General features: G+C 39.2%; 1 protein-coding gene across 5 annotated transcripts in view; it reads left to right on the top strand.

Annotated features, from left to right (window-relative positions):
* Positions 1-19,930, top strand: part of COQ3 (coenzyme Q3, methyltransferase) — a 34,390-nt gene that overhangs the window by 192 nt on the left and 14,268 nt on the right. For 2 of the 5 annotated variants that reach the window (XM_066361320.1, XM_066361317.1), the window contains exons 2-4: positions 12,719-12,836; positions 15,953-16,105; positions 18,027-18,126. In XM_066361320.1, coding sequence (XP_066217417.1) covers positions 12,778-12,836; positions 15,953-16,105; positions 18,027-18,126 — 312 coding nt within the window. In that variant the 5' untranslated portion in view covers positions 12,719-12,777. Of the gene's footprint in view, positions 1-5,960; positions 5,989-12,709; positions 12,837-15,952; positions 16,106-18,026; positions 18,127-19,930 lie in introns of those variants that run through there. The other 3 variants (XM_066361318.1, XM_066361316.1, XM_066361319.1) reach the window with 3 other exon arrangements.

Raw genomic sequence — 19,930 nt, forward strand, 5'->3', positions numbered from 1 at the left:
CGAAGGCGCTGGGCTCCCGCTGGGCTCCGCGTGGGGATCGTAGACCCTTACGGAGGTGCGGGCCCTCGCTGTCCTTTGGGCGGCCGCCCTCCCTTCCCAGAGGCCGGGAAAAATAGCTGAGGACTTGTCCTGGCCGAGAAGAGCGCAGCCGCCATGGATCCAGCGTCCTTTGTCTCAGTTTGGTTGCATTCCTTAGGATCCGGCGACTATATGGCCGCCGGAGTGTCAAGGTCGTGTGCTTTCTTTGCTACGGCGGGAAGGGACACCAGCAGCTGTATCACAGTCACTAATAACGTTGTGTTTGTATCTTGTTTGCATTTACTTGCTTCTTTTCAGAAAGACTTTAAGGCAGCCATATTACTTTTTGATTAATAGGTTAATTCAACGGACGGTATTGGCAAAGATTAAGTACATATCGCACTGAACCTGATGCTTTTAGAAGACAGTTCGATTATTTCCTCCCAGTGTTAACCATAAAGTTAAGTTCATCCTCTACACGAAACTCATTTAATAAGTAATGTATCCTAGACACTGAGAATTTTAAAATGAATAACTCAAGGGTCTCTTTAAAAAATGTTAAGATACAAGGAAATCTTACCTTTTTTGATGGCATGGATGGACCTGGAGACTATTATGCTAAATGAAATAAGCCAGGCAGAGAAAGACAAATATCCTATGATCTCACTCATGTGGGGTCCAAGGAACAAAGTGAACTGAGGAAGGAAATAGAGACACAGACGAGGTTACAGGGACTAGAGGGAGAGCTGTCAGAGGGAAGGGGGATGAAGGGATGGGATCAGAGAAGGTGAAGGGATTAGTTCAATCATATATACATAATACAGAGATACAGATAATGGGACAGCAAATCCCAGAGGGAAGAGGGGCGGGAGTTAGAGGGAGGGAGGGGCAAAGGGGTGTAAATAGGGACACGGGGATGGGGGAAGGGTGTTATATTCAGTGGGACATTTGAATCCATGTTAACAGAACAAAATAAAATTAATAAAAAAATTATTCCTGAAAAAAAAATTAAGATACAACTAAGATTAGGATATAAGCAAAACAACAAAAAAAAAAACTTAAAGGTCCACCAGTAGAGTTAAGTTGGTACTCTAATACAGTGAAAAATAGGGTAACCAACAAAAAGGATGGTTTAAATCGATGTGTATCCACATGAAAAAATGAGTAGGATATATGATGTTTAAAAATGTTAAAAAATCAGTATGTATTATGAACTTAGAGATATAGATGGAGAGAATAGATATATATAAAAATTTTAGCAGTGACTACCTAGTGGAGTTGGTGATCTATCATTTTGTCATTCTTTATGTACGTTTTAATTTTTTTTTCAGTAAACATGGTTTTTATAACCATGATTCTAAATTTAAGAAATTTAGAAAAATACAATATAAATATTTCCAAATATAGGGAGTGAAGATAGAAGGAACAACTAATACATATTTGGGATCAGAGAATCTTCTTAAAGAGGTATTTAGAGATCGGTCTGGAAGGAGTTGGCCAGTTTTAGAAGCAAAAGACACCAGCTTGAATACCTGTGAGCAGGTTTCTGGAAAACTGCAAAGTGTTACTTGAAAAGTAGTGTGGATGCTGGAGATGGGGGCAGAGTGGCAAGGGGCAAGACAGGAGACTTTTTAGGCCATAACAAGTCCATGAAAGACTAGGTATAGCTCCTGTGATTGACTTTAGTTTGAGGACAGTGGGGAATTACAGAAGAAACAACACACTCAGACTTAAGTTTAAGAAATAATACTTGACAGTTGTCTAGAAAGTGGCCCAGAGGCAGGCAAGACTAGGCTCAGTGAGACCTTAGAGCAGCAATTTTTGACCTTTTCATCTCGTGACACACAAACTACTAAAATTCTGCAGCACACTAAAAAATATGGTTTTTGCTGATCTGACAAAAAAAATAGGTATATTTTGATTCATTCACACCAGATGGCTATTGTGTTGGCTGGATTTGTTTGTTTGTTTTGTTTGTATTTTTCTGAAGTGAGAAGTGGGAAGGCAGAGAGACAGACTCCCGCATGTGCCCCTACGGGGATCCACCTGGCAAACCCACTAGGAGGTGACGCTCTGCCCATCTGGGGCATTGCTCTGTTGCAACTGGAGCCATTTTAGTGCCTGAGGCGGAGGCCATGGAGCCATCCTCAGCACCCGGGCCAACTTTGCTCCAATGGAGCTTTGGCTGCGGGAGGGGAAGAGAGAGATAGAGAGAAAGGAGAGGGTGAGGGGTGGAGAAGTAGATGAGTGCTTCTGTGTGCCCTGACTGGGAATCAAACTTGGGACTTCCACACGCTGGGCCGACACTCTGCTACTGAGCCAACTTGCCAGGGCCTTAATTTGGCAATATAAGGGAAAAGAGGTTAGTGTCCCTGACTAAATAGTCAGATATTCCATGTTTTAAAAATTCTTGCAGCACACAAGTGTGCCTATTGCAGCACACTAGTTGAAAATTGCTGCCTTAGAGTAATCCAGATAATAAAGGCTGATTACTGGAACTAAGATATTGGCAGCACATGTTCACTGTCAGTGTGGTATCTGATAGGGGCTGGATAAATGACTTGAAGTAAATTAAATTTCCCCGCATTCCTTTAAAATCACATATCAGAATGATCACAGATTCAAGGTAGAGAAGAACTTGGTAGTATCCTATTTGTTAATACAAACTAAATGAGTTTTTCTCAGTTGTGTTGAGATCGTTTTTTTTGTTTGTTTTCAGTGAGAGAGAGACAGACAGACAAGAAGGGAAAGAGATGAGAAGCATCAACTTGTAGTTGTAGCACTATAGTTGCTCATTGATTGCTTCTCATACATGCCTTGACCCAGGGGGCTCCACGGAAGCCAGTGACCCCTTGCTCAAGCCAGTGACCTTGAGCTTAAGCCAGCGACCATGGGGTCAAGTTTATGATCCCATGCTCAAGCCAGCAACCCCATTCAAGCTGGTGAGCCTGCGCTCAAGCTGGAGACCTCAGGGTTTCGAATCTGAGTCCTCAGCATCCCAGGTCAACACTGTGCCACTATCTGGTCAGTCTTGTTGAGGTAGTTTTTAAAGCTCTTGAGAATTCTATCAGTACTAATGACTGAGGGACTAATTTGCCAGATACAGATTAGGTAAGAGGGAGATAGGGATCATCACTGAGTAGAGAGCAGGAACAGTGTTAAAATATCTGAAGCTCGGCCCTGGCCGGTTGGCTCAGCGGTGGAGCGTCGGCCTGGCGTGCGGGGGACCCGGGTTCAATTCCCGGCCAGGGCACATAGGAGAAGCGCCCATTTGCTTCTCCACCCCCGCCCCCTCCTTCCTCTCTGTCTCTCTCTTCCCCTCCTGCAGCCAAGGCTCCATTGGAGCAGGGATGGCCCGGGCGCTGGGGATGGCTCCATGGCCTCTGTCCCAGGCGCTAGAGTGGCTCTGGTCGCGGCAGAGCGACGCCCCGGAGGGGCAGAGCATCACCCCTGGTGGGCGTGCCGGGTGGATCCCGGTCGGGCACATGCGGGAGTCTGTCTGACTGTCTCCCCGTTTCCAGCTTCAGAAAAATACAAAAAAAGAAAAAAAAATATCTGAAGCTCAGTTTCATAATAATACCTTATATATCCTTATCTATTACGCAATTATCTAATACTATCTCATTTACCTACCTAAAGGAGATGGTATTTTTTTTTTTTTTTTCCCCCGGAAGCTGGAAACGGGGAGAGACAGTCAGATAGACTCCCGCATGCGCGGGACCGGGAAACACCCGGCACGGTGCTCTGCCCACCAGGGGGCGATGCTCTGCCCCTCCGGGGGGTTGCTCTGCCCCTCCGGGGGGTCGCTCTGCCCCTCCGGGGGGTCGCTCTGCCGCGACCAGAGCCACTCTAGTGCCTGGGGCAGAGGCCAAGGAGCCATCCCCAGCGCCCGGGCCATCTTTGCTCCAATGGAGCCTCGGCTGCGGGAGGGGAAGAGAGGGACAGAGAGGAAGGAGGGGGGTGGGGGTGGAGAAGCAAATGGGCGCTTCTCCTATGTGCCCTGGCCGGGAATCGAACCCGGGTCCCCCGCACACCAGGCCGACGCGCTACCGCTGAGCCAACTGGCCAGGGCCAAAGAGATGGTATTTTAACTGAGTCTTAAAAAGTAGTACAGATAAAAGACAAGACACAAAATATAAATAACCATTTGTCTTAATCCATTGGTATTGCTATAACAAAATACCACAGACTGGTTTGCTTACTAACGAAGGAAATTTATTTTTTTTTTTACAGTAGTTCTGAAGACTGGGAAGCCCAAGATAGTGTGTCTGGTGAGAGCCCACTTCCTGGTTCATAGATAGAGCCTTCTTGCTCTGTTTTCTGGGATCTCTTCTGCAAGGCACTAAAGCAATTATAAGGGCTCTCTCCACCCTCCTAATCTCACCCCACAAAGGCCCCATCTAATACCATTACCTTGTGGATTAAAATATGAATTGAGGGGTAGGGACACAAACATTCAAACCATCATACCATTAAACTTAAGAAAAGACACTTAACCTCATGATAAATTAGAGCTACACTGTGATATTGTTTTTACCTGTTAGATTAGCAAAGATAAAAACACTTGATAATACATTGGATGGCTGACTATCAATATATTATCACTGTGGGGAAACCAGCACTAGAAATTCTCATCTATTATTCATGGGATTAAACTCCTCTGAGTGGCAATTACAAATTTATAAGTGCACTTGCCATTGGACACAACATTTTTTTTTTTTTTTTGTATTTTTCTGAAGTTGGAAACGAGGAGGCACTCAGACAAACTCCCGCATGCGCCCGACTGGGGTCCCCCCCGGCATGCCCACCAAGGGGCAATGCTCTGCCCATCTGGGGCGTTGCTCTGTTGCAACCAGGGCCATTCTAGCACCTGAGGCAGAGGCCATGGAGCCATCCTCAGCACCCGGGCTAACTTTGTTCCAATGGAGCCTTGGCTGCAGGAAGGGAAGAGAGAGACAGAGAGGGGGAGGGGTGGAGAAGCAGATGGGCGCTTCTCCTGTGTACCCTGGCCGGGAATCAAACCCAGGACTCCTGCATGCCAGGCCGATGCTCTACCACTGAGCCAACAGACCAGAGCTGGACACAACAATTCTTGGGACTTTATAAGTACTCTTAAATATACATATAGGAAATTACTTATGTAATTCAATCTTACGTTTTTAGAATAGTAAACAATGAGAAATAACCTAAATACATGTCTATTTATAGGGGACTGTGTAAATAAATTATGAGATAGGCATATAATGGGTTACCATGTAGCCCTACAAAGGCAATTCTTTATGCTCTGTTATTAACATTTTTTTGACAGGTGAAAAAAAGTAAGGTGCTGAAGAATGTGTATATTGTGCTACATTTTGTATAAGATAAGCGAAAAATTGATCACACAAAAATGATATATGTATAAAGTATCTGGAAGCTTACATACAAATCTAGTAATATTGGTTGCCTCCAGAGAGGGAAACAGGATAACTAGAGTTAGGGATAGGAGAGGTGCTTGGTAGTGAGACCCTTTGTGCTTTCTAATGAAAATGTTTTTTAATTTTGAAATAATTTAAGACACGAAATTGCAAAAATAGTACAGAGAATTTTCTTCTGTGATAACATCTTACCTAACCATAATGCATTGTCAAAGCCAGGAAATTGACATTAGTATCCTATATACTATTAACTAAACTACAGACCTAATTTGGAGTTTACCATCTTTACCTGCACTCATTGTGTGTGTGTGTGTGTGTGTGTGTATGTGTGTGTGTGACTGTGTGTGAGTGTGTGATCACATGCAGAGATTTGTGTAACAACTACCACATTTAGGATACAGACCTGTTCTATAATCACAAAGAAATTTCTAGATACTGTTTACTCCTTTACAGTCAGACCCTACCCTCAACCTTAACCCTTGGCAATCACTGATCTGTTCTTCATTAATGGAATTTTGCCATTTCAACAATGTTATATAAATGGAATCCTACAGTATGTATCTTTTGAAATTTTTTATTTCCAAATCAGCATAAATATGCTTGAAATCCATCTAAATTGTTGTGTGTATCTATAGTTCATTCTTTGTGATTTCTGAGTAGCATTTCACAATACAACAATGGTTTGTAACCCTTCACCTATAGTAGGATATTTTGGTTATTTCTAGTTCTTTAATTATTATGAATAAACTTGCTATGAATAGTTGTGTACAGATTTTTGTGTGGATATAAGTTTTCATGTCTCTGGGATTAGTGGACAGAATTGCAAATCCTGGGTTGTATGGTAAATGTATGTTTAACTTTATTAGAAATTGCTAAACTGCTTTCCATGGTGTCGGTACTGTTTTACATTCCCACCAGCAATGTATAAAAGATGTACTTGCTTCATCTCCTGATCCACACTTGGAAATATCAGGATGGTTAAATTTTAGCCAATTTGATAGGTATATAGTGGCTTTCATTTGTATTTCTCTAATGGCTATTGATACTTAACATTGCTTTTTGTGCTTGTTTGGATTTGTATATCCTCTATGATGAAATGTATGTTTATCTTTTTTTTTTTTTTTTTTTATTTATTTATTCATTTTTAGAGAGGAGAGAGAGACAGAGAGAGAGGGAGAGAGAGGAGAGAGAGACAGAGAGAGAGAAGGGGGAGGAGCTGGAAGCATCAACTCCCATATGTGCCTTGACCAAGCAAGCCCAGGGTTTTGAACCGGCGGCCTCAGCATTCCAGGTCGACGCTTTATCCACTGTGCCACCACAGGTCACTGTTTATCTTTTTTTGTGTGTGTGGCAGAGACAGAGAGAGTCAGAGAGAGGGACAAACAGACAGGAAGGGAGAGAGATGAGAAACATCAATTCTTCGTTGCGGTTCCTTAGTTGTCCATTGATTGATTTCTCATATGTGCCTTGACTGGGGGGCTACAGCAGACCAAGTGACCCCTTGCTCGAGCCAGCGACCGTGGTGGTGAGCCTTGCTCAAACCCAATTAGCCCACACTTAAGCTGGCGACCTCGAGATCTTGAACCCGGGTCCTCCGCATCCCAGTCCAATGCTCTATCTCAGGGGTAGTCAACCTTTTTATACCTATCGCCTACTTTTGTATCTCTGTTAGTACTAAAATTTTCTAACCACCCACCAGTTCCACAGTAATGGTGATTTATAAAGTAGGGAAGTAACTTTACTTTATAAAATTTATAAAGCAGAATTACAGCAAGTTAAAGCATATAATAATAATTACTTACCAAGTACTTTATGTCAGATTTTCACTAAGTTTGGCAGAATAAATCTTTGTAAAACAACTTACTATAGTTAAATCTATCTTTTTTTTTCTTTTTTTTCATTTTTCCAAAGCTGGAAATGGGGAGGCAGTCAGACAGACTCCCACATGCGCCCGACTGGGATCCACCCGGCATGCCCACCAGGGGGCGATGCTCTGCCCCTCTGGGGCGTCACTGTTGCATCCAGAGCCATTCTAGCACCTGAGGCAGACGCTCTACCGCTGAGCCAACCGGCCAGTGCCATTAAATCTATCTTTTTATTTATACTTTGGTTGCTCTGCTACCGCCCACCATGAAAGCTGGAACACCCACTAGTGAGCGGTAGGGACCAGGTTGACTACCACTGCTCCACTGCGCCACCGCCTGGTCAGGCTGTATGTTCATCTTTTTATAACCATTTTATAATAGCCACATCCATTTTATAATTCAATTGCTTGATTTTTTTTTTTAATAGGAGTTGTGTTTTGTTTTTTCACTATTGAGTTTAAAGACTTACCTTATACCCAGATATATGTTCTTTGTGGGATATATATTTTTTCAAAGTATTTTCTCCCAGTCTGTGACTTGTCTTTTGTTTTTCTTAACAGGGTCTTTGTCAGAGCAAAAGTTTTTAATTTTGATCAAATCCCATTTAGTTGCTTTTTAGAAAAGGGCTGTGCTTTTGGTGTCAGATGTAAGAACTCTAGCCTCACCCTAACTCATGATGATTTTCTATATTTTTATCTAAAAGTTTTATAATTTTGCATTTAGATCAATTATATATTTTGAGTTCATTTTTGCTTAAGATAAGAGATTTAGGTTGAAGGGGTTTTTTATTTGTTTTTGTCCAGTTGTTTCAACACTACTTATAGAAAAGACTGCATTTTCCTTCGTTGAACTGCTTTTGCACCAGTGTAGATAAACCAGTTGGGTGATGTTTTCATCTCTCTCTGAACTCTCTTCTGTTGTGTTGATGTTTGAGTTTGTCCCCCTCCAACAGCACACTGGTTTGATTACTGTAGTTCTATGGTAAGTCTTAAAATTGGGTATTGTGATTTCTGCAATTTTGTTCTTTTTCTTTAATATTGTTTTAGCTACTTCTTTTGCCTTTTCATATAAATTTTAGAATTAGCTTGTCTATATCTACAAAAAAAAGGCTATTGGGATTTTCATAGAAATTGTGTTAAACATACAGATCAATTTGGGGAGAAGTGATGTTGAATCACCTAATTCATGAACTCAGTAGGTCTCCCATTTTTTAGGTTGTCTTTGATTTCTTTTTATCAGTTTTTAATGTAAATTTTTAGCATACAGACCCTGTACATGTTTTGTTTTGATATCTACAACAGTGGAAGTAATTCATTCTCTTTTGGATTGATTTTAAATGAGTTTTGCTTTCCAACTGTTTATTAGTAGTATATAGAAACAACTCACTTTTGTGTGTGTATCATTGTAATTTGTGACCTTGCTGGACTTACATATTAGTTCAGAAGCCCCCCCCCCCTCAAATTAAGACAGTTTTATTTCTTCCTGTCCATTCTATAAATATTTGCTTTTCATTTGCTTCTTAGTACTGTGTTGAATAGGAGTGATGAGAATGGGCATTCTGGTCTTGTTGCTCATGTTAGGGATAAAGCACTTACTCTTTAACCATTAAGTACTTGTGAGCTATTTGGATTTTTTTTTTTTTTTTTTTTCCTGAAGCTGGAAACGGGGAGAGACAGTCAGACAGACTCCCGCATGCGCCCGACCGGGATCCACCCGGCACGCCCACCAGGGGCGAAGCTCTGCCCCTCCGGGGCGTCGCTCTGCGGAGACCAGAGCCACTCTAGTGCCTGGGGCAGAGGCCAAGGAGCCATCCCCAGTGCCCGGGCCATCTTTGCTCCAATGGAGCCTTGGCTGCGGGAGGGGAAGAGAGAGACAGAGAGGAAGGAGGGGGGGGGGGCGTGGAGAAGCAAATGGGCGCTTCTCCTATGTGCCCTGGCTGGGAATCGAACCAGGGTCCCCTGCACGCCAGGCTGACGCTCTACCGCTGAACCAACCGGCCAGGGCCTAGGATTTTTATGGATACCCTGTGGATTAAAGAATTTCTTTTCTGTTCTTAGTTTGCTGAGAATTTTTTATCATAAATGGGTGTGGTTTTGTCAAATGTTTTTGAAACCGGAAAAATGACCCTGAGGTCCAGCTGCCTGTCACCATGAAAACCAATTACACAGCACAGGTGCTGATGAGAAGGAGAGAGGTGTATTCAAGTGCTGGCCACCTGAAGAGCTAGCGGGACTCCTATCCTCAAAACTCACCTCACTTTTCTGGTGTGGGCAGGGGGTTTACAAGGAGAGAGAAGGGAGAGGGTGAACAAAAAATAGGCCAGAGGAATAGAAAGGAGGGGGTTGAGAGTTCTTTGCAGAGGAGGCTTAGAACAGTTTGTTTGATTAACAGATTGAAGGCCACACATCTCCCGGAGCTGGCTTCGAGTCCATTCCGTTGGTTGTTACAGAAACTGAAGCTAGCAAGTAATTTATAAATTAAGATTTTTTTTTCCATGTAACAAGTGTCCACAGATTTCTACAGTCAGGTTGTCCTCTGGACCTTGAGCGAGAATCAGAACTGTAAGTCTCAGTGGGATGGGAGTGAGGAAAGGGTGGGGAAGGGTGCTCGGTGTAGCTTCTGCTTAAGCTATTCCTTCTGCTCCCATGTTAATCCTTGATGTGCGCCAGCCAGAAGGGAACATGTCTGTTAGCTGTAACAGGAACTTGGCGAGAGGTCACAGTACAGGCTTGATTATATAATTTTGTGATTACTAAGTTAGTAATATATAACTGTGATTTCTAAACTAGTAATATTGAATCATGGTTATAAGAGTAGCAAACTGGACTTATTATGTTACAGAAATTCTTTTATAAGCTTCCTTCGTTAGCACATTCTTATTTAGCTCTATTTTATGGCTAGTCAGACTGATATCAGTAAATCAGTAATATAGCATGTTTATTTCCAGTTACATTTGGTTCACATCAGTTATTAAGATTATGTGGTTTTTCTTTTGATTATTAATATGGTAGATGACATTGATTTTCTAATGTGGAACTAGTGTTGCATAGCTGGAATAAGTCCCACTTGGTGGTGCTCTAGTCTTCTATTTATTTATTTATTTACTTTTAATTATTCCATAGATTTGAGAAAGAGGGAGACAGGGAAGGGAGAGGGAGGGAGAGAGAGACGCATCGACCCATTGTTCCATTTAGTTGTGTATTCATTGATTGCTTCTCCTATGTGCCCTGACTGGGATCAAACTGGCAATCGTGGCACGGATAGACGATGCACTGAGCCACCTGGCCAGGTCCTATAGTATTCTTTTTATATGTTGCTAGATTCTCTTTACTAATTGTTGAGAATTTTGTGTCTGCTCATGAGAGAAATCAGTTTGTGGTTTTCTTTGCTGTACTATCTTTGTTTGTTTGTTTTTGCAGAGTAATTCTGGCATTATAAATTGGATGAGAGGGTGTTTTTTGGAACAAATTGGATAGAATTGGTTGTGTTTTTTTTTCTTAACTGTTTGGTAGAATTCACCAGTGAAGTGACCTGAACCTGGAGATTTATTTGTCAGAAAGTTTTAACTCTGAATTCAATTTCTTTAGTAGTTAGTTATAGGACTATTCAGGCAACCTATTTCATCTTGTATGGATTTTTGGTAGTTTGTGATTTTCATGAACTTAGTCCATTTTGTTTAAATTGTAGAATTTCTCTGTGTAGAGATTTTGGTGTTCCCTTATCATCCTTTTTATGTTTCTTGGGTTCATAGTGATAGCCCCTCTCAAGTTCCTGATAGTGGTCATATAGGTTTTCTCTTTCTTTGTCAGCCTTGCTAGAAGCTTATTAATTTTATTGATTTTTTTAAAGGAATTAACTTTTGGTTTGATTTATTTTATTCTGTTTTGTTTTAGGTGTTATTAGTTTCTACTGTTATTATTTTCTTCAATCTGCTCGCTTTGGGTTTATTTTACTTTTCTTTTTCTAGTTTGTTGAGGCGGTAACTTAGATTGTTGACTTCAGACCTTTCTAATATGCATATTTAATGCTATAAGTTACTGTCTAACTACTACTTTTAACTATCTTCACAGGTTTCTATATATTGGATATTTTCATTTATTTCAGTTTTGTTTCCCTCAGACTTTGTCTTAACTCATGGATTGTTTAGAATTGTCTTATTTAATTTTTGTTTTGTTCTTTTAATGTTGTCTTTCTTTTATTTCTAGTTTGAGTCCATTGTAGTCAGAGAAAATAGTTTACATGATTTTACTTCTCTTAAACTTGTGAAGGTTTGCTTTATATTCCAGAATATGGCCTATCATTATGAATGCTCCATGCATGCTTGAAAGAATGTATATTGTTTTTGTTTGGGTGGAATGGTTTATAAATTTCAGGTAGATATTATTTGGTTGATGATGTTATTAGTTCTTCTGTATCCTTGCTGTGTTTCAGTCTAGTGGCACTATCCATGACTGAGAAAGGGGTGTTGAAATCTCCAACTATAGTTGTAGATTTATTTCTCCTCTCAGTTCTATTTTTGCTTCACATGTTTTGCTTCATGTGTTTGGCACATACACATCTAGGATTGCTTTGTCTCCTTGGTGGATTGTCCTCTTTATCATAAAGCAGTGAGCATGGTAATTTTCTTTGTTCTAAGATCTACTTTGTCTAAATGTTATCGAATAATTGAATATTCTGCAGCAGAGTATGTAGTTCACAAAGCAGGTCCCTATGTAAGTTTGAACATGGACTGGATGAGTGTTACTTCAAATGTTTTATAAGACAGTTTTTTCTTCTGTAAAGCATGTTGAACATATATATAAGACCCATTCTTGTAGTTGACATGGAAGTGACAGAATTTGAACTAGTTTTGACAAATAATCTCAGAGTCATTATTACTCTTATTTAAAAATTAATGTAGTTTTAGCCTGGACTGTGTTGGATAGAGTGCTGACCAGGAGTGCTGAGGTCGCTGGTTCAAAACCCTGGGCTTGCGTGGTCAAGGCACAAGTGACAAGCAATCAAGCAATGAACAACTAAACTGAGTTGATCTTTCCTGCTTCCTGTCCTTCTCTCTCTTCTGTCTGTAAAATAAATAAATAAAATCTAAAAAAAGGTAATGTAGTTTTAATTTAAATATCACATTTTTTATAATTTTGTGCAGCATAATATGAATGCAAAAACCAATGACATGAAAAACTTTTACATATGCATTACTTATTTTTGCTAATGACAATTTCAGCTATGTCTGATTAGAGTTAGATGGCAGAATGCAAGACCTTTATTTTATCTTTTAGAATAAAATCCAAAATTAAGAAGAAACCCTTTTATCAATTATAATATAAGATTGCTATATAAAATAGTTTCTTCAATACATGTATCTTAGGGATTCATACCATGCTTTCTCTAGACATTTAATATATTTTTCAGTTTATTTAGAGAATCAGCTCAGTTGGACTCTACAAATTAAACCATGGGTTTTCAGTAAATACAGGATTATGTGGTTCAAATCCAATAGAATGACTTCTGCTTGCTTGAATACAATGAAAAGTTACAGGTAAGTTTATCCATTACTGTAGCAAATATTTATATAATGATGTGAATAATAGTTTTATATTGGTTGTGTCTAATAAGCCCTGTCAAGATTTATAGCTCATGAGATTTGATTAAGGTAGTTTTTACTTATCTAAATATTCTTATTTTTCTAGCAACTTTTAAATTTGGAATGTTTTAAATCCACAGAAAAACTGTAAGACAGTATATAGCGCATACCCTTTATCTAGTCTTTTATTTTTAATACAAGACTATATGACTTGGAGAACTACTTTTCACTTTCTCATAATATCCTTATGGCAGGACACAAATAATGCAGTGCTTAAAATTATAAATGATTTGGGTGCAACATAAATAGTATGATAAGATAGATAAGTACATTTTAGGTAGTAAGATTAAATCAAATTAATATCTTTCTGTATTCTTATTTTATAAACCAATTTCTAACCTTGTAAAGAATATTGCTTAGGATTAAGATGTGAGTGCATGCTTCTACTTGTAAATGAGTTGGCTCCTTAAAGATAGGGTGTAGTGAAATCATTTTTCTGATCCGTAGTCAGACGTGTTATCCATTGCGCCACTGGCCCCCACGCTGAAATCATTCTTATAGTTAATTGAGTAACCACCTACTGTTATCTACTATAAGTTATTCCTTGATTAAGAGCCTTTTCACAAAGCATGGATAAGGAAGGTAGTATTCATAAGATAATATTGAAGAAGAGTTACATTTAACTCTTAATAGGGTAGTAAGTAATCAATATAGAATGTATTATATGTATCTAAGAAAAACATACTACAAATTTGAATGGCATTACCTATTTTAATGTAACAAACTTGCTCTCTTTTACCTTTGGAGGATTTTCCTATCATGTACTTTGACATAGAACTTGGTGTAGTTGTCTGTTTGATACCATCTAATTAAAAAAAAAAATTAGGTGGGCCCTAGTCACTTGGCTCAGTGGTAGAGTGTAGACCCAGTGTGTGGAAGTTTCGGGTTCAATTCCTGGTCAGGCACACAGGAGAAGTGGCCATCTGCTTCTCTACCCTTTTTCTCCCCTATCTCTTTTTTGCTCTTTTCCCCTCTTATATCCATGGTTTGAATGGTTTGAAGAAAGTTGGCCCTGAGCGCTGAGGATGGCTCCATGGCCTCGCCTCAGGCACTAAAATAGCTCAGTTGCCAAGCAACAGAGCAGCAGCCCAGTGGGGCAGAGCATTGCTTGGTAGCAGGCTTGCTGGGTGGTTCCCAGTCAGGGCGCCTGTGGGAATCTGTCTCTGCCTCCCTGCCTCTCACTTAATAATAATTAAAAAAAAATTACGTGAATTATGTTTTTCTGCATCTCCTCCCCCAAGTTATTCATTTGACAAATGTTCCCTGAGCACCAACTGTGTTCCAGGAAATGTGCTAGTCTCTAGAAATAAAATGGTAAGCGAGACAGTTCATGCCTTGCTATCATAGTGCTTAAGAGTGTTAGAGACAGGATCCAATAATCACATTGCCCCATGAAGCAGTACCAGTTTTGAGAATCAGGGAAGACTTTCTAGATCAGGGGTCCCCAAACTTTTTACACAGGGGGCCAGTTCACTGTCCCTCAGACCATTGGAGGGCCGGACTATAAAAAAAACTATGAACAAATCCCTATGCACACTGCACAAATCTTATTTTAAAGTAAGAAAACAAAATGGGAGCAAATACAATATTTAAAATAAAGAACAAGTAAATTTAAATGAACAAACTGACCAGTATTTCAATGGGAACTATGCTCCTCTCACTGACCACCAATGAAAGAGGAGCCCCTTCCGGAAGTGCAACGGGGGCCGGATAAATGGACTCAGGGGGCCGCATATGGCCCGCGGGCCGTAGTTTGGGGACCCCTGTTCTAGATGATATCTCATTCAAACTAAGCTGAAAGAAAAAGGAATTAAATAGGTATATAGAGGAGGGAAAAGGTAATGTAAGAATAATGTTCCAGGGAGAAGGAACAACATATACAAAGTATCTAGGAAGGAGCAAGCATGTCAGTTCAAAGAACTGAAAGAAAGCCCAGGTGGCTGAAGTGGAGAGGATAAGGAGAGTAGTAGATAGTTATGGAGAAAAGATTGTGTGTGTGGGCGGGAGGTAAGATACGAAGCAGGCAAACTAATTAGAAGGCTAGGATAGTGATTAAGCAAGAAATGATGGAAGCTTGGACTAGAGTGATAGCAGTAGAAATGGAGAAAAGAAGAGGGAGGCATGTAGGTTCAAATCCTGACTCTACCACTTAATCTCTCTGAGCTTCCCTTTTCTTATCTGTGTAATAGAGATAATACTAGTATGTACCTACCTTATAAAGTTGTCTGGAAGATTTTGATGTGATGATGTATGATATAAATATATATTGAGTTCTTAAATAGTAACAGTGTTTAGTAAGTGCTCAGTAAATGGTTACTGCTACTACTAATACTCCTACTACTATTATTAAATGTGACTCAGAAAGCCAAGGTTTTTTTATTGTTTGTTTGTTTGTTTTGTATTGTTCTGAAGTGAGAAGTGGGGAGGCAGAGAGAAAGACTCCCGCATGCGCCTGACCGGGATCCACCCGGCAAGCCCATTAGGAGGTGATGCTCTGCCCATCTGGGGTGTTGCTCTGTTGCAACTCGAGCCATTCTAGCACCTGAGCCGGAGGCCATGGAGTCATCCTCAGTGCCTGAGCCAACTTTGCTCCAATGGAGCCTTGGCTGCAGGAAGGGAAGAGAAAAATAGAGAAAAAAGAGAGGGGTAAGGGTAGAGAAGCAGATGGGTGCTTCTCCTGTGTGCCCTGACCAGGAATCGAACCCAGGACATCCACACACCAGGAAAACGCTCTACCACTGAGCCAACTGGCCAGGGCCAGAAAGCCAAGTTTTATACTTTCATTTTCATTGTACTTCAAAAGCAGATTAATTTTGTTTTATTTGTGAATAAAAAATATATTTAGAAGCAGTATGATTATAAGTAAACTTAGTTTTGAAGAATCAGAAATGGGCAATACGTATTTGTAGAATCTAATAAATAGCAAACTAGAATATCTTTCTCCATAATGTATTTATGTTACATTTTTAAAAACAGCACTTTTTGCCTGGCTCTTCATTTCAACCTCTTAGATCCCCTGGGACTAGACTGTACAGCACTCCTCAAACCACTGTAGACAGCAGTGAGCTCAAAACCTTCCTGGCCCTGGCTCACAGGTGGTGGGATGAGCAAGGAGCATATGCACCTCTTCATTCAATGAACGACCTCAGGGTGCCATTCATTAGGTAACATTCCAGACATTCTAAGTCTTTTAAAATGCAAATCTTTTTAATAATTCATCTTTTCAGTTCATTTTTCTCTTGGTTTAAACCTATGTTCTAAGTGCTGTATTTTAATTTCACTTTAGAAGATAGGGAGAGTCTCTTCAATGTCCATTGTTTGAAACCATTAATTTTTTTGATAACATCACCCAAGTTCTAGGCTGCTTTTGTAAAGTAACTTGAAGCATTTTGGACATCATCTGGTGAAACAGAGTTAAATCCCATGAAAAGGAACTAGGGTCTTATGGCATTGAGGTCATTTTATAGCAACTTTGAGGCAGTCCTAATAAAGGGAATACTACTGAGATATTTCACTTCAACAAATATTTATTGAGAACTTACCCTGTACAGAGCTTGGGGCTAGACACTGTACAAGCTGCTAAGACATTCATTTTTCTAAACATAGTCCATATACTTTAGGAACTTATAATTACTGTCAGAGTAAAGGCAAGGTTTCATTAGACTCCAGTTTTCTAGAAATTGTTTATTCATTCTTATATTTATTCATTTTTTTGTTTACTAAACATGTTAGAACAGCTGACATGGGCATGACACTATAATGACACAGAATATCAGACTCAGGCTGCCTTCCAGGAACTTCCTGATTGGTTTTTGCTTGCTTATCCAGGATCAGTGCAGTTCAAAGGGAAACACTGGCACCTTTTGACTACCACTGGCTTTGTGGATTACTGAAACACTAAGGCAAAGAGAAGCGAAATGTCAATATTTAGGCTGGATCAGAGATTTTCAAGGGGTAGGCGCCTGGACTAAGAACCTCAGTATCGCCTGGGAATTTGTTAGAAATGCAAAATTCTCAGGTCTCTCCTACTACTTGGGGCCCGGGGGGCAGGGGGAGTCACTGGGCTGTGCTTTAGCAAACCTTTCAGATTATTTGGGTATACCCTCAGTTTGAGAACGACTCTATTCAAACTATAGTGACATCATTATTTAAAAAGATTAGTCAGGGCAGAGCAAGTTATGGTTAGGACATTTAGATGTTATTCTGAGCATTGAAGCCATTGAAGGGGGAGATATGATCTAAATTATGATATAAAAGAGTCATTTTGGCTGATGTGTGAAGAATGGATTGGACTTTATTTGAAATGGGTCCTTTCCGTATGTTACAACATTATCTACTTAACCACTGTTGAGGTTATTCTTAGAAGTCAATTTTAATAGCAATAAAAGATATCCTAAGATATCTTTATTATATATAACATTTATTTTAATGTGGGTATAATTAAAATTCATATGTAGTCCAACTTAAAAGTTTAGTTTGTAATACTGTTAGATATATATCTATCTGTGTGAGTGTGGGTGTGTTCACATACATGAGGTGTTTATGTGGTAAAGTATTACTATGATTATCTTAAAGTTAAGTTTACCTGCTTTGGATGCCTGATTCATGATCATGAAAACACCACTAACTTAGGAGTTTAAAAGAGGCTCAAGTTAGAAGGAAATATGGGCAAATTCTGAAAATACAGATTTCTAATCTGCTTCTCCTGAGCCCTGTTAAATAACCTATTTGTTGCAGACACGAAATGGGTGTGGCAAGTACTGACAGTGTAGCCAAAAGGTGATGTGATATCGCAAGCAAATAATTTAGATTAATCTAAACTAGGTTATTTTTAAAGTTCTTTTTTTTGATCATGACTAAAATAATTGTCATTATCGCTAGATTATTTCAAGAGCTTTGCTTTTGATTATTAAAACTATCTTATAAATTAAACATAATTATTTAATGCTGAAAATGAAGGGTCTGTTTACCCCCAAAAATCAATAATCCAATTAAAATGAGAGTTTAGTATTTCATTGAAAATTGTACATTTTTAAGACTTAATTGATAAAATTAATTTTTATATGTTTTAAATTTTTTAAAAAGAGACAATCTTTTAAAAACAATTCGTAATCACCAACCAGGAAAACCTTTGTCTGGGATGAAGATTCTTGATGTTGGCTGTGGTGGTGGATTGTTAACTGAAGTAAGTGATTTATAATTTTCCTGCCATTTTTAACTGGGAAAAAAAAATTAAAAGTGGACTTATGCCTCATTTATCCTTTTTTTTTTTTTTTGACCCCTTGTGCAAGTCAGCAACCTTGGGCTTCAAGCCAGTGACCTTTGGGCTCAAGCCACTGACCTTTGGGCTCAATCCAGCGACCATGTGGTCATGTCTGTGATTCCATGCTAAGTCAGTGACCCTGTGCTCCAACTGGCGACCTTGGGGTTTCATCCTGGGTCCTCTGCATCCCAAGCTGGCTATCCACTGCGCCACCACCTGTTCAGGCTTATTTATCCTTTTAACAAATAATATTTTTCATTAAAAAATGGCTGATGTTTTTGAACCCTGGCCAAGTAGCTCAAGTGTCTTCCTGAAACGCCAAGGTTGTGGGATTGGTCCGTTTAGGGCACATACAAGAATCATTTGTCCCCTCACCGGTGGCACAGTAGATAGAATGTCTTTCTGTAGCACGAAGGTTGCTGGTTGGATCCAGGGGTTGCCAGTTTGAGCCCTGGCTAGGGCACATGTGAGAAGTAATCAGTGACACAACTAACTGGAATGAGTTTATGCCTCTCTCTTCCCTTCCCTTCTTTCTTTCAAATAAAAAAGAATCGATGAATGTGTAAATAAGTGAGACAACAAATTGATATTTCTCTCTTCCTAAAATAAAAAAAGTCTAATGTTTTTACTATTTTTATTATTCTAAAAATAATATTTTCTTAAAAAATATAACAAATACAGAAAATTATAGTGAGGGATGTTTTTTTTTTTAACACAAAAATGAAGCAGTAGTCATTCGAATAGCTTTGGAAATCTTGTTGTTTCTTCTCTCCCAAGAGATCAGGCAATGTTCACAGGGTTAGATGCCACAATAAGCGGTCCGTTTGACTCCGCTTCAGTATCAAAAATGAACAGTTTTGTCTGTTTGTGGGGCTCTTCCCATCTTATGGGGTACTTGGAAGACTTCATTCTCTCTGTAAAATTTGCTTTATTTTATAGTAATCTATTTTGTATTCTTTCCACACAGTAACTTTTTGTTTCAATGCTACATTATAATCTGATCTTTGAAAGATATTTTAAGCAATGGTATAGGATATAAATGTAAGTGAAGGTTCATTGGGTTGTGGTATTGTGGAGGTCCATAACAGCAAGCTGGGAGGAGCCTGGCAGGAGCCTTGGATGCATAGCTGTTTCCCCGTGCAGAGAAACGTGTTCTTCATACGGCAGTGGTCTGGTTTCTCTGACATCAGTCATATCAGGAAATGTAACATATGTGAAAATACATTTCTTAGAATTAAGAATAGATGGTGCATCAGATTATAAATGAGTAAAATCTTACTACGTATGTGTTCTACAATCTTCTCCGTGTATTACTGCAGATCTTATGTCTCAAGTTAAAATAATTTGATTTATATTTTTCACTTATTGACTAAAGAGTTATAAAATAAACACTATGCAAGTTTTGATAAATATCAAGGCTGTGTTTTAAAACTTGGGTATTTTTGGAAAGTGATTGAATATAAAAGTTGAAAGAAGACAGCTATGAAAATTCACTTCTAGTCAGTTGCAGAAAAAACTATCAAGAAAAAATTGTTCCTTAGACATTTTAAATATCAGAAAATTTTGCTGTTTTTACAATAAGTTACATTTATTACACTTTAAATATATCAGTATTGTACTATCTACATGTTAAATGTACCTAGAGAATATAGACAATTTTTTTCACTGTTCTTAAGTAATTGATGAGTTTTTTTTGTTGTTGCGGTCATTGTTCTTTTAAGCTTTT

The sequence above is a fragment of the Saccopteryx leptura genome, chromosome 1, assembly GCF_036850995.1.
Source record: "Saccopteryx leptura isolate mSacLep1 chromosome 1, mSacLep1_pri_phased_curated, whole genome shotgun sequence".
Classification (NCBI taxonomy): domain Eukaryota; kingdom Metazoa; phylum Chordata; class Mammalia; order Chiroptera; family Emballonuridae; genus Saccopteryx; species Saccopteryx leptura.